Source organism: Canis lupus, chromosome 7 (genome assembly GCF_048164855.1).
Source record: "Canis lupus baileyi chromosome 7, mCanLup2.hap1, whole genome shotgun sequence".
Taxonomy (NCBI): domain Eukaryota; kingdom Metazoa; phylum Chordata; class Mammalia; order Carnivora; family Canidae; genus Canis; species Canis lupus.
In genome coordinates, this window is record NC_132844.1 from 13,938,579 (window position 1) to 13,954,745 (window position 16,167).

The 16,167-nt window shown below is 34.7% G+C and overlaps 1 protein-coding gene across 5 annotated transcripts in view; it reads left to right on the plus strand.

Moving 5' to 3' along the window:
* ASCC3 (activating signal cointegrator 1 complex subunit 3) overlaps positions 1–16,167 on the plus strand; it is a 335,529-nt gene that overhangs the window by 304,054 nt on the left and 15,308 nt on the right. For all 5 annotated transcript variants that reach the window (XM_072831965.1, XM_072831969.1, XM_072831966.1 and 2 more), the window contains one exon: positions 6,559–6,783. In XM_072831965.1, the coding sequence (XP_072688066.1) occupies positions 6,559–6,783 (225 nt within the window). The remainder of the gene's footprint in view (positions 1–6,558; positions 6,784–16,167) is intronic.

Here is a 16,167-nt window from a genome sequence, read left to right on the forward strand (position 1 = left end):
TCAGGGGTTCATCACACAGTTTTATTTCTTAGGCAGGAATTCTATGCCTATCAAATACAAATCAAAAGTTATCTCATACCCCTCTGTTAGCTTTAAATCCCTCCCCTCCCACCCTGACCCCTTCCCTAGACAACCACCAGTCTGTTTTCTGTCTCTGTAGTTGAGTTTGCAAATCCTTGAGTATGTACTGTGTTTTGGTCTGGCTTCTTTCATCATAATTATTGGAGATTCATCCATATTATCATAAGTATCAATAGATTATTCTTTTTATTGCTTGGTAAAATCCCGTTGTATGGATCCATTGTATAGTTATAATTGGTTTATCCCTTCATCTGTTGGTGAGCATTTAGGTTTTTCCCTTTTTTTTCCCCTCTATACATAAAGCTATTATCAACTACTGTGTATGATCTTTGTGTGGATATATGCTGTCTTTTCTCTTAGGTAAATCACTAGGAATGGAATAGCTGGATCACATGGTAGTTCTATGTTTAAATTTTAAGAAAATGTGAAACTGTTTTCCTAAGCAATTGTAACATTTTAAAGTCCTGCAAGCTGTGTAAGAAAAGTTCCAATTTTTCTCCATTCTTGCCAGTGCTTGGTATGTTAGTCACTTAAATTTTGGCTATTCTAATTTTTGTTTTCCTAGTAATTAATATTTCACATCTTTACATAAAGTATCTGTTGAAATCTTTGCCTTGTTTTCACTGGGATGTTTGTATTTCCACTTTGAGTTTTGAAAGTTTATACATTGTGTTTAGAAGTCCTGTATTAGATAGGTGCTTTGCAAATGTTTTCAGTCTATAGCCTATATTTTAATTCTCTTAATGTCTAAGAACAGATACTCTTTAATTTGATGAAGCTCAATTTATCAATTTTTTTTATAGATCATGCTTTAAGTTATCCTGCCAAAGAAATCTTTTCCTAACTCTAAGTAGCAGAAATGTCTTTCTGTTTTTCTTCTGGAAGTTTTATAGTTTTAGATTTTATATTTAGGTCTATTACACATTTTGAGTGAGTTTTTTATATATAGTACAAAGTAGAGTTTGAACTGTTTCATTTTGCTTTATTTGGGTTTGTTTGTGGGTTTGGTTTTTTTGTTTTGTTTTATTTTGTTTTGTTTTGTTTGCATGTAGATGCAATTATTCTTGAAAAGACTATTCTTTCTCTGCTACTTTGCCTTTCACACTTTGTCAAAAATTGGTTGTCTTTGTAGTTATGTGTTTCTTTCTGGACTCTGTTCCAGTAGAACACTTTTGATTAGATTAAGCTTCACAATTAAAGTCTTGAAATCAGGGATGCCTGAGTGGCTCAGCAGTTGAGCCATCTGCCTTCGGCTCAGGATGTGATCCTGTGATCCCGGGACCAAGTCCCATATCCGGCTCCCTGTATGGAGCCTGCTTCTCTGTCTGCCTCTGTCTAGGCCTCTCTGTCTCTCTCTGTCTCTCATGAATAAATAAATAAAATCTTTAAAAAAATAAAAAAGTCTTGAAATCAGGTATTATTAACTCTTCACCTTTTTTTCTTTTAAAGATTTTATTTATTCATGAGAGACAGAGAGAGAGATACATAGGTAGAAGGAGAAGCAGGCCCCTTCCAAGGAGCCTGATGTAGAACTCGATCCCAGACCCTGAGATCACGCCCTGGGCCAAAGGCAGACGCTCAGCCGCTGAGCCACCCAGGCGTCCCTTCAACTTTGCTCCTTTTCAGAATTCTTTCAGCTATGCTAGGTTTTTTGCATTTCCTTAAGAGTTTTAGAATCAATTTGTCAGTTTCTACCAAAAAAGTCTACTGTGGTTTTGATTGAGATTATATTAAACCTATAAATCAGTTCTAGGAGAATTAAAGTATATCTCTCCAGTTAGTTATGCCTTCTGATTTTTCTTAGCAGTGTTTCATAGTACACTTTGCAGTATACAGGTGTTTCATGCTTTTTCTTCAGATTCACCTCTAAGTACTTCATATATTTTATGCTGTGTATTTTTTCATTTCTGATTATTGGTTGCTGATATACAGAAATGCAATTATACAATTAATATTTGTACATTAGTCTTCTGCAACATTGCTAAACTCACTCTATTTTATAGATTCCATTGGGTTTTCTATCTTGATCATACCATCTACAAATGAAGGCGGTTTTACTTCTTCCGTTTCAATCTGGGTTTCTTTTATTTGTTATTGGATTGAACTGACTGAAAATTCTGGTGCCATTTATTACAGAAATACAAAGAGCAGATATTCCTTTCTTATTCCTGATCTTAGGGAGAAAGCACTCAATCAGTTACTGTTAAATATGATATTAGTTGTAGGTTTCTCAGAGATTAAGGTACCCTTCTTTTTTATTTGCTGAGAGCTTTCATTAGGGATAGTTAGATTTTGTCATTTTTTTTTTTGCATTAAGTGAGTTGATTGTGTTTTCTTTTTAAGTTTATTAATAAAATGAATTGTATTAATTATATTGATATTCAAATATTTAAAAATCCTTCAGTCACTCACTGCACTCACATACTTGGACACTCTGTTGTTAGGCACATACACACTAAAAATTGTTAGGTCTTCCAGGTGAATTGACCCCTTTGTCCTTATGTAATTCCCTTCTTTTTCACTGATAACTTTCCTTGCTTTGAAGTCTGCTCTGTCTGAAATTAATATAACTACTCTTGCTTTTATTTTGATTAGTGTTAGCATGGTATTTTTCTTCATCCACTTACTTTTAATCTATATGTGTCTTTATACTTAAAGAGATTTCTTGTAGACAACATATAGTTGGATTGTGTTTTTTATCCACTCTGACAGTCTCTCTTAATCATCTAGATCACTGACAATTCAAAGTGTTCACTGATATAATTGGATTCATCTACCCTACTTGCTACTATTTTCTATTTGTAGCCCTTGTTCTTTGTTATTCTTTTTGTTTTCCACTCTTTTTCTGCCTTTTGTGGTTTTAATTGAGCAATTATTTGATTTCACTTTCTCCTTTCTTAGCATGTCAGTTAAACCTTATTTTTTTGCTTCTTTTAGTGATTGCCCCAGTTTACAATATACATGTACTACCACTCCATTTCCATTTTCAGTTAACATACTACTTCACAGGTAGTGTGAATACTTTATAATAACACAATAGTACTAATTCCTCAATCTCATTTCTTGTATCGTTGTTGTCATTCACTTCACTTTAAATATAAATATATATATAAATATACATATATACACACATAAGCATATAGATGTAAGATATATACATAAACATAATCAAATACATTGTTGCTATTATTATCTTGAATAAAGTGTTATCAGGTCAGTTAACAATAAGAAAAATAAAAGCTTTACTTTAGGGCAGTCCCGGTGGCACAGCGGTTTAGCGCCGCCTGCAGCCTGGGGTGTGATCCTGGAGACCTGGGATTGAGTCCCACATCGGGCTCCCTGCATGGAGCCTGCTTCTCCCTCTGCTTGTGTCTCTGCCTCTCTGCCTGCCTCTCTCTCTCTCTCTCTCTCTCTCTGCCTCTGAATAAATTTAAAAAAAAAAAAAAAGAAGGAAATTTAAAATAAATAAATAAAAGCTTCACTTTATCTCCACTTATTCCCTCTTTCATATTCTCCTTTATTTTTTTAAAGATTTTATTTATTTATTTGACAGCATAAGCAGGGGGAGCAGTAGGCAGAGGCAGTCAGTGGGGCTCAATCCTAGGACCTTAGATCATGACCTGAGCTGAAAGCAGATGCTTAACCAACTGAGTCACCCAGGCATCACTCTCTTTTCTTTCTTTATTTATTTTTTTTTAATTTTTTTTAATTTTTATTTATTTATGATAGTCACACAGAGAGAGAGAGAGAGGCAGAGACACAGGCAGAGGGAGAAGCAGGCTCCATGCACCGGTAGCCCGACATGGGATTCGATCCCGGGTCTCCAGGATCACGCCCTGGGCCAAAGGCAGGCGCTAAACCGCTGCGCCACCCAGGGATCCCTCTTTTCTTTATTTAGATACAAGTTTCTAACCTATATTATTTTCCTTCTCTCTAAAGAACTTATAATGTATCATGGAAGGCATGTCTACTGACAACAAATTAACTCAATTTTTTATCTGAGAAAGTCTTCATTTCTCTTTCACTTTTGAAAAGTAACTTTATAAGGTACAGAATTCTAGGTTGCTGAGTTTTTTCTCTCAACACTTTAAATATATCATTCCATTCTCTTCTTACTTGCTTGGTTTTTGAGAAGTCAGATGTAGTTCTTATCTTTGTTGCTCTATAAGATGTATTTTTCCCCTGGCTTCTTTCAGGATTTTTTCTTTATTTATAATCAGAGTTTGAAGGTGATATGCCTAGGTGTAGATTTTTTGGATTTATTCTGCTTGGTATTCTCTGGATCTGTGGTTTGGTGTCTGACATTAATATGGAGAAATTCTCAGTCATTATTGTTTCAAATATTTCTTCTGTTTCTTTCTGTCTTTCTTCTTGTTCTGGTATTCCCATCATGTGTATGTTACATCTTTGGTAGTTGTTCATAGTCCTTGAATATTCTATTCTGGTTCTCTCAGTCTTTGTTCTCTTTGCTTTTTAGTTCTTGAAGATTCTATTGATGTCCTCTAGCTCAGTTCTTTTCTTAGGTATGTCCTGTCTACTAATAAATCCATCAAAGGCATTCTCCATGTCCATTATAGTAATTTTTGTTTTTAGCATTTCTTTTTGGTTCTTTCTTAGCATTTTTATCTCATTTTACATTGCCCATCTATTCTTTTTTTTTTTTTTTTTAAGATTTTGATTTATTTGAGAAGGAAAGTGCATGAATGGGGGGAGGGGCAGAAGGACAAGCAGACTCCCCACTGAATGTGGAGCCTGACTCGGCTTGATCCCAAGACCCTGAGATCATGACCTGAGCCGGGATCAGATGTTTAACCAACCAAGCCATCAAGTGCCCCATCCATCTGTTCTTATATGCTGCCTACTTTATCCATTAGAGCCGTTAGCATATATCAGTTGAGTAGCAACTAATTATAGTCGTTTTAAATTCCCAGTCTGGTAATTCTAAAATCTCTGCCATGCCTGATAATTCTAATATCTTTGCCATTCTGGTACTAGCTTTGTCTGTTGAAATTGCGTAGGTCTTTTTGTTTTGGGTTTTTTTTTTGGGGGGGGGGGTGATGGGGGGGCATTGTTTTGTTTTTTGATATACTTTGTATTTTTTTCTTGATAACCAGACATAATGTACTTTGTAAAAAAATAATAATAATGCTATAAATAGGTCTTTAGTAATGTGCTGATGAGGTTGGGGGAAATATGCTATAGTTCTGTGATTAGGTCTCGATCTTTTAGTGAGCCAGGCCTTGGGACCATGAACTTCACAAGTGTTTCTCAGGTTTTTTTCTTTCCCCTTAGATGGGACAGGATGACTAAAATAGCCAAAATTGGGTATTTCCCTTATTCCAGGTCAGTTAAGCTCTAATAGTACCCTAGCAGGTTAGACTCTGGTTAACTAGTTTTTCCTGAGTGTAGGCCTTATTAAGAACAGAATTCTCTGGCATATTTCAAACTGGAAACCCCCTGCTGGAACTCCCCTACTGGAAGCCCCAGCCGTTTTCGCTCTGATACTTCCCATGGGAATCTGGTCAAGCTCCTGGATGTAAACTTCAAATATTTTTGGACTCCCCCTAAGGTTGGGTCTTCCTGGAGTTTTAAAGTCTGAGTTATTTACACTGATCCTCCAATAATTCAACAATTACAGCTCAGATTTCCTTAATGGTTCCCTTGGTGGTTTCTGCTCATGAGTATCTGCTTCTGTTAGATATGACTCCCTATATTTGCCTATGTCTCCAGTCTTAGGGGAGCAATTTGCCCCATGTCCTCTCCTCTTTTATGTGTCCAAAAAGAGCTGTTGATCTTTCAATTTGTTCAGCTTTTTACTTATCATAAGAACAGAATGGTGACTTCCAAGCTTTGTACATGTGGAACTGGAAACTCTCAATTTCAAATCATTTTACTTTAATCTAATCTAATACAATAAATTTTAAGTTAATGATGCTTCTCTTCATCCTTTCTTACCTCACCAATCTTATCCTCAATCCTACTGCCCCAGGCCTGCCATATTCCTTTCACTTATTCTAAAGATCTTAACTTAAATGTCATTGCTCCCAAGAAACTTTCCCTGACTCTCTAAAATAAGTAGGTCCCCAAACTGAATGTCCCTTCAGCACTCTGTACTTACCATACATTAACATTCATTATATTTTGTAGAACTTGTCTGTCCTTGAGGAACTCAGTTTCTGGTTCAGTGCTGTAACCCAGTGTCAAGCATAGTGTGTGATGCCCAGCAAGTCCCCTGTTATTTTTGTTGATTATATAAATAAAAAGAGCAATAATAGTATTGCAAAGTTCTAAGAGGCATGATTGGTTACCTTATGGTTTTCCTAAACCATGTTTTAAATATCAGTAGTTAAGCTAGGAAGTACATTAATTACTGTACTTTTGATCCAGTACATTATTTTCTATTTTCTATATGTATATATATCTGTGTGTGTGTGTGTGTGTGTGTGTGTATATATATATGTCTTTTTTTTTTTTCAGGATGCAGAAGAATACACAGATTTGCCAGTAAGACACAATGAAGATCATATGAATAGTGAACTGGCAAAATGTCTTCCCCTTGAATCAAATCCTCATTCATTTGATAGCCCTCACACCAAAGCACATCTCCTACTACAGGCGCATCTCAGCAGAACCATGCTGCCCTGCCCAGATTATGACACTGATACCAAAACAGTCTTGGACCAAGCGCTCAGAGTATGTCAGGTATGAAAGTGTAATACCTATATTTTCTCCCATCATTTCTGCTTCTTCCCTCCTGTTTTTCCTTACATTTAAAATATTTATCATAGTGTTGTTGAGAAAAATCTGATGAATCAAACCAAGAATTTTCAAAGGTAAAGGTAAATATAAATTCAATAAGATGATGATTTCAGAGCAGCCCCTGTGGCCCAGCGGTTTAGTGCCGCCTCCGGCCTGGGATGTGATCCTGGGGACCCGGGATCGAGTCCCACGTCGGGGTCCCTGCATGGAGCCTGCTTCTCCCTCTGCCTGTGTCTCTACCTCTCTCTCTATCTGTGTCTGTCATGAATAAATAAAAATCTTAAAAAAAAAAAAAAAGATGATTTTAGTTATCCATTGGATAAAAAAGGAAAGTAAAAGTAAATGCCAGGTACTTTTCTAGGTACTGAGCATATTGCAGTGAACAAGCAAAAGATTGCCTACTGTTATGGGCTTTCACTTGAGATGGAAAAGACAATATAAGTCAAGGGGTGAAAGCTGCTCTTTTTATAAAAGGTAAAAGTATAATCGAGGAAATAATAGAGAAAGATGGAAAGTGTTGTTTTGCACTACTTTAAATGTATTCAGGGACTATCTTGCTTATGGTAACATTAAAGAAAGAATTGAAAGAAGAGAGTAAGCCATAAGATTATCTGAGGGAGCATACTCCAAAAACTATGAAAAGCTAGTGCCAGGTCTCTCATGCACAAACTTACTTGGTATAGCCCAAGAAAAATAACAGAGATCATTTAAAGAAGGTGGAAAGAGGCACTAGAAATGAAGTCAAGAAACAGGGAATATGGAGATTATTTTCTCAGAGAAAATGGAGTCAGGTCAAGGTAGGGAGTTTGTAAACCATTAAGGATTTTAGATTTTACTTTGAGAGGCAAGCTGCTAGAGCCGTGGTCACTAATGGTTATGTTGGTTATATCTATGAATATTTACCATATTTATTAAAACTGAAAAATCCTGAAATATTTATTATGTTACTTAAAAATAACAATAACAAACCCATTATATGTTAATAAAAATAACATGATTTTTCAGGAAAAGTAAATATTTTCCAGGACAATAAAGAAAATTAGTGAAAAGTATGGAATTACTTTACATTTTTACAAATATCTTTAATGTCTAGCTTAATAGAAGTCAGTTAGATACATATATCTCCTTTTGCAATCAGTCTGTTACAATATAATGTTTTATGAAAAAAATATATGAAGTGTATGAAGAAAAACCAGCCTCACAAAGATATGTAGTTTGAAAAGTGAAGAAGTATTTTTATAACCTTTTCAGGTTATTGTAGATATTCTTTTCTGACACTACATGAAAACTTGACATGCAGTATTTCTTGAAGGTTAGTTGCAGTGTAGTATCTGAAACCCTACCAATGAACTTTTCATATCTTGAATGCTTTAGAGTTAGGCATGGAATCATGGCAGCTAGACCAGTTTGGTAAGTGTGAAACTGGTGAGAATTGGTTGGTTCCCTGTTTTGTTTTGTTTTGTTTTCTGACTTAGAATCTGCTGATGAACTGGAAAGGGGTTTTTAGGGAAAGTGAGGAGCCAAAGAGGGTTCCAGGGCTTTTTTTTCCTGAGCAGATGGAAGGATGGAGCTGCCATTTGCTGAGAGATGATTGGGAGAGAAGCACTCCTAAGGGCTTGAGATTAGAAGAGATTTGGGGATCCCTGGGTGGCGCAGTGGTTTTGCGCCTGCCTTTGGCCCAGGGCGCGAACCTGGAGACCCGGGATCGAATCCCATGTCAGGCTCCCAGTGCATGGAGCCTGCTTCTCCCTCTGCCTATGACTCTGCCTCTCTCTCTCTGTGTGTGACTATCATAAATAAATAAAAAATTAAAAAAAAAAAAAAAACGAGATTAGAAGAGATTTGATTTTCTATATTTTATCTTTTTTGGACGTTTCTGTAGTAAATTTTTTTTTAATTTTCCAAAAGCTTAGGGTGTTTTAAGATAGAGTCTGTGTATAGGGAGGTACATGGAGATACTGTATTTACAAAATTAAAGACTTGTAGATAACCTAAGTATCTTTCCAGTTATAGAATGCTGTAAAATATTACAATTTCATTCTTGAATTCTATGTATGGATTCTCTATGTTTGTAGAACATCTATATATGTGCAAATATGCTTAGAAAGAAGATGCAAAATAGTGTCCATCAAAATGTGAACAGTAGCCATCTCTGTAACAGGATTGTGGGTGATTTTTAATTTCTTCTTTATGCTTTTCTGAAATGCTTAAATGTTTTTAAAATTAGCTTTTAACATTTTTATTATCAGAAAAATATGTTATTTAAAAGAATAGGGATATTTCATAAAATAGAATAAGTACAAACTTTCAGGAATTATTAAACCTAAGGCTATAATAAACACATGCATTTTTTGACATCCTTTTGTAACCAGCACATGCTTTACCCCTCTAGGAAGACATATACACACATATGCCACATCTTCTTTATTCATTCATCTATCCATGAACACTCTTGGCCATTGTAGATAATGCTGCTGTAAACATAGGGGTACATGTATCCCTATGAATTAGTGTTTTTGTATTCCTTGGGCAAATACTCAGTAGTGTGATTGCTGGATCATAGAGTTCTATTTTCAACATTTTTTTTTAAGATTTTATTTATTTATTCATGAGAGACACAGAGAGAGAGGCAGAGACACAGGCAAAGGGAGAAGAGAAGGAGGCTCCATGCAGGGAGCCTGATGTGGGACTCAATCCTGGGACTCCAGGATCACACCCTGGGCCAAAGGCAGGCGCTAATCCGCTGTGCCACCCAGGGATCCCTATTTTTAACATTTTGATGAACCTCCATACTGTTTTCCACAGTGGCTCCACCAGTTTGCCTTCCCACCACACTGCAAGAAGGTTACTTTTTCTCCACAACCTCACCAACACCTGTTGTTTCTCTTGTTATTGACCTTAGCCATTCTGAAAGGTGTAAGGGGATACTGCATTGTAGTTTTGATTTGAATTTCCTTGAGGATAAGTGATGATGAGCATCTTTTCATGTGTTTGTTGGCCGTCTCTATGTTTTCTTTGAAAAACTGTATATTCATGTCTTCTGCACATTTTTATTGGATTATTTGTTTTGGGGATATTGATTTGTAGAAGGTCTTTAAATTTTTTTCTCTTATTTTTAAATTTATAGCTCCTTTCTCCACCTATAAGAAACCTCTCATTAATCAAAACATATTTACTATTTTCTTAATCGTAGCATACTCCTGGTGTCATTTTAGAATTACTAACCCTTTTTCCTACCAAAACCAAATTTACTAGCTAGAGTACTATAGTTGTGTTTTGTTCCTTTTTGCCCCTGGAAACTCAAAAGCTCTTTTTCTTTGTACATTTATACATATACATACTTGCTCTCTCAGTTTTTTCTTTTGTAGATTTTCATCATGTTATTTTATAAACTTTTTAAATTTATAACACTAAATATTCTTTAACACTAATGTTTTTCTCAACATAATTTCTAATGGCTGCACTATATTTCTTCATGTGAAGGTCATAGTTTATTTAATGACTCCACTATAGTCAGACATTGTGGTAGAATTTTATTATAAATTATTAGTTATGATCATCTTAAATATTGAGTTGGCTTTTCAGAAGCCACCTTAGTAAAAAAAAAAAAAAAAGTTATAAAAAGATGGCAACAAGCTTGGTATCCTAAATCCTCTCATTTCTGCAATTTATAAGATTGTGTTAAAAGTAAACATGCCAGGAAGAGAAAAGAGTATTAGGGTTCCCAATGGAAATTTGGGGAAGAAAATCAGGAGTTGGTAAAATTTTCTGTGGCTTATTGACAGTTTTATCATTGTACCCTGTTCTTCTCATTTGATAATGTGACTGTTATTGGCCTTAAAAAGTATTGGTTCAAGCAGTTTTCCAAGCTGCAGCCCTGCTGGCTGATTGAAAATTATACTGTTGCCCTCATGGAATATCAGCATGACCTTGTGGCCTCTCTGTGGGACTCTGAGCCACCAGCTCTTACCATAAATTCAGCTCAGCTCTTATTTTAGTATAAGGTACAAGGCAAGTCACTTAACCCCTCGTGTCTGAAAAAAAATAACACCTTACAAGAATAGGGCGTTAGTTAATGTTTATAAATTAAACAATGATTTGAGAACTCAAGGAAATAGGTCTAGTTTAGTATTCTTATTCTTAGTTGTTCTTTTATTTCCTTGTTTTATCATAGTCATTTACTCTAAAGCTTTTTTATGCTCTTTATTTTATAGAAACATACCTTTTATATGAATCATCATTTAGATTATGAAAACTCTCTAGTCTTGACTACCCATATCCAAAGGAATCTTTCACAAAAGAAAAAGAAAAATATAGTTGTGTAGTCCTGTTTCCCTGTTGGAGATCAGAATATACACAGCCTGCCCTCCCTTCTCATACTCATTTGAAATTCTATATCAAAGTCATTTGTGTCTTTCTTTTCTTGGTTTGGTTTGAGATGTTTTTGTAATGATTCCTTTTAATATGTTACTCTTACTAGTATTTCCATTTCCATCCCACTGAACAAAAATAAAAGTAAAAATTATTGTGCATATCTGTTTTTAAAATCTGCTTAAAATGTTTTCATTTGTAGATTGAGTGATTATAGAGTTGATTATTCTTGCCATTTCACCTTTGAAACCCTCTTCTTGATCATGTTGACTGTAATATATATTTGTAAAATATCATAAGTGAAATGACATCCTTTCTGTATTGTATGTACTAAAGGAAAATTTTATGTTTTTTAGCCTTTGTGAGAAGATTACAAATAAGAAGTTTCAAAAATTAAACTGACTTGCCTAAATTTTCCAAATTTGACAGCAAAGCCAGAACTGCTGATGTCTGGTTGATGTCTTTTGATTACCTCTCTGCTGTTTTGTGTTTTTGTTTGTTTGTTTGTTTGTTTGTTTGTTTGTTTGTTTTGCTTTGTTTTGTTTTAATCAAGAGAGGAAGAAATTGATGTTTAGAGAAGTTAAATAACTTTGTTAAATGTGATTTGTCAAGGCAGTCCATACTGAAACCAGTGGAATACCAGGACTTTAAATCCTGATCTGTTATCTCTGATCTTTTCTAAGAAGTGCCATTAAGTCTTTACGTTAAAGTCATCTCATTTTTACTTAAAAGTAGAATCTTTAAAATCATCCACATTTAAATGAAAACTATCTAAATACAATAGTGAGCCAAATAGCAAAAGGCTACCAGTTTATATCTTAGTCACTCCCACTACCTCCTGTTTGGTATTTATAGCAAAACTTCCCAGTGATTGAATGCCTTCAGGTGTTTCATAGAAAAAGGGAAGCCCGGGCTGGAGGAGCTGACTCAATGAGCGGAGAACCAGAGGGCTGTGTGCTTCAAAGTGTGATTGTGCTGTCAGGTTACTAGGTTATTTGGGAAAGTTTCTTGCAGATGCGGTAAATGATAGATTGACCTGTCAGCTAATGCTGCTGCAGCCTGAATTTAACAGATCAAAATATCTGTGTGCATTTTGATATTTATTTTAAAGGACTTTTAGCATCAGTGCCTTTAAAGACTATAAGATGATTCTGCGATCTCATGAAAGAAGAAGATACACACACGCACACACACACAGATATGTGACTGTAGGTTAGTTAGAAAGATATCTGAAGAGCTTTGCTTCCAAATTTAAATTGGAATTAACATATATAAATACCAAATTCGACCAGAATTATTTGGGGAATTGTGCACTATCCCTGCATGCCACACCAAAAAAATCACTATATGATGATGGGCCCCTAAGGCAGACCATCATTAACAATGATAGTGCTGAACATTTTTTGAGAACTTTTCTTTGTACCAGGCTCTGTTCTACTTGCTGTACACTGCATTCATTATCATAGTCTAATGAAGTAGTACAATTATCCTCATTTTACAGATGAACACTAAGTAATCTTCCCAAGATCACAACAAAAAGAAAAACAATTTTCAGCATACAATATACATAATAAAGGTATATCTCACCAGGTTCCCTTTGTCCTATAAGGATGAATTTAAAAATTGTACTCATGGTCTAATCAGAATTTGTTTTAAAAATGAGAACTTCACAGGAATATCTACTTTTTTTAAAACCAAGGATTCCCGCTGGGCCATGAATAATATTTATAATTCATCACTCCCTTCTATATATACACAAATCACCTCCTCTTATTTACTCTAGTTCCCTTCAACAATCCATAATTATTTTAACCAGTTTCTAAGAGCAACTTGTTAACACAGTTGATATTTGTAATTACTTTATTGTATCACCCTACAGCGTCCAGTAGATATGCTGTTTGCCTTTTTTATATCAACTGCTTATGCTCTTTCTTGAGGTTTTTATATTATTCTAGATATACCAAGAGTTAACCATGTACCTCCCCACATTCTCCCCTAAAACTACAAAAATTGGAAATAATGGAGGAAGGTTCAGATTGCTGATACAACCATCGAGGGAAGGAGAAATGCCAGCGTAATTTCGTAATTAAGAATAATTTCGTTATTACGAAAAACCCTGTAATATAGTATATGCATACTAGAACAACCTACGCATACATTCCTATTAAAACACACGTACACACATTATATGTTTCTCTTTCATTCTTCAAAGTTTGCCTACCCTGTCTAGGTTAGGTTCTTGGCTTCTTTCATTTGACATTTGTATACGTTGCAAAATGATCTCAATAGTCTAGTTATCATCTAACATGGTCATAAATGGTGCTAGTCAAAAATGAAGGGGAGGAAATATATGAATCGAATAGATAAATATACTTTTCTTCACCCAGAGAGCCTTCTTAAATTTACAAAAACAAATCCCTAAAAGTTTATTGGTGAAATTGTTGTTTAGCTCAAATTTCAGCAATAATTTGACATCTTTACCTCTGTAAACCTTTTCTGACAAACTTAAAGCACATTACATTTCAAATAATCACTGTTTTTTCCTTAACCCACATCTATTCTGAAAACACATTACATTTTCAATCTATTTTTAAGAGATTTGAATTGATAAACTTAAGATATGTTTGTATGCATGTATTCAGGTATGGAAACAGGAAGGAATATGATAAGGAAAGAAGTGATGTAATGATATGAATATTTTTTCATTGACTTAATTTTAACTGAGAAATACTATAACTATACCTGGGTCTATATTTCCATTAACAAAATGATTACCATTTGTAGTAGATTAAAAAGCATAGAAATATTTGATGATGCCAGTAGATAAAACCGCCATGGGGGAAGACTAATGTAACCTTTGAGGAGTATTTACCTGTGGGTGCACTAAGCACATGCTCAGTGGGTTGTCAATGTATTGAAGAATGTCAGTGTCAATGAAGTGAACCAGTTTTAGAGTCAAATACAGTTAGCAGTGAAAATAGGCCAGGTGTTGCTAAGCTTAACAAAAAAAGTACTTGGTCAAATCTTTAATCCAATACTTATAAGAAATGTTTTGATATAGCAAATGGTCGATAAAATCTTCTGTATATTCTTAGAATCCTTTCACACTTTTAAATGCTTCTACTTAGACCAAATGAAAATAGTATCTTTAAGTGGACAGTATAGCATAATAGACTTCAGAAAGCTTCTTCAGATCATTTTGAGAAAAAGATGGATGGATTATTGGTAAATAATTTCTAGACTTCCAAAATTGGATTATACATATTTAGCAATCTCTAAAGAGTTAAAAAAAATAGTTAATTGCTGCAACTCAAGTCTTTAAAGGATCCTAAGATGAAAATTACACTATGGAGTTTTAAATATATCTGTTTTATGGATATATTTCAAGGAACATTAATGTTATAAGCATATTTAGAAGATTTTGCATCATCCAAAGTAGGCTGGAACCTTATCAATAACTATTTTTAATGTCACTGGCAAGGTGACTTGGACATAATCCTTGGCATATAGTATGTGTCAGTATATCATGTTGAATGAAATGAATAAATATTTCACTTTTTCCCTTCTAGTTCTTTATTCAGAGAGGATTGAAAAGGGAAATTTATTATGTGTGGATTCTCCAATGTTTTTGAGATTATCTGCCAAATATGTATTGTCTACCAACAAATGTAGTCTGTTTATTGTAAACATTAGTGTGACCTTATCAAATTCATGGAGACAAGGAAGTCTAATTCAGGCTGCTTTCCTGGCAAGACTTCCAGGAGCTCATATCTTGCCATGGAAGCCTGATGAAGTTTTATTAATGGATGACTATTTAAAAGTAAATAATTCTAAATGAACTTAATCTTGAATGATTATTCTCCCAAATGCAAAGATCCAGACCATGGTGCAGAATTACCATCCAGGTGAATCACTGTACTGTACATCTGAAACTAATATAGCACCATATGTTAACCACACTGGAATTAAAATAAAAACTTACTAAAAAAATGAATCATTATCCAGTTAGTGGTTATTTTTTCATTTATCAAAGGTACATTTTAATTCCTCAGTAGAACATGGGAAACAACACTTAAAACAAAGTACCACTTCCACCCTTCCCCCTCCCCACCCACCAAGAAGCAACACAGAACTGATGCATGTCACATTTCCAAAACTAACACAAATGTGTGGATTTTGAGGTGTTAAACACCTTTACTTATTCTTGTGGATTTACAGTCAATCTGCCTTCAAGGACTATAATATAATTTGGAAGGCTATTTCCCCCTGGGTGACTCTACCTGTAAGCTTTTGTATGACAATTTGGTGATGGTTTATTGATGATGTGATGCTATTATGAAGGGTCCTTCTACCCCCAGCTCCTCTCCTCATACCCACATAACAACCCTTTTCCCGGTTGGGGCTATAGGAAATGAGTAATGCTTAACCCATTTGTGTGATCAACTCACTTAAGCAGCTACTGTGAAATGTTAATCACAACTTTAATTTGTACTGCATTAGCATTTTGATTAACTTGTAGGCTTGCTAGCACACTTGAAGCGCTTTTACTCATAGTTACAGCTCGGAAATGACTTTTTGATTAATTAAGTTTGTTAGACAGCAGCTGAGCTTCCTGAATGCTAACCTTCTGGGGGTGAAAGTTCAGGAGAAAGTTACAGTGCACAACTGTTGCTATTGAAAAAGATTCTTATAAATGTACTTATAGCACTTTAATTATTGACAAAATATTGTATCATTTCTTGCAACTGACCTGAACCTTTAAAGGAGTATGCCTTTCTGTCAAGAAAGCTTTTTTTTTTTTTCCCCAGGTTTTCCCATCATTGTAAAACTTCTGGGAGCTCTTGAACTACATAGTGCATCTTCTAGCAGATGTCTCACAGCTAATGTTTTAACAAGCTGCTTAAAATGAATTTCCAGAGTGTTTTTTTTAATAAACTTTTTATTTTAGAACAGTTT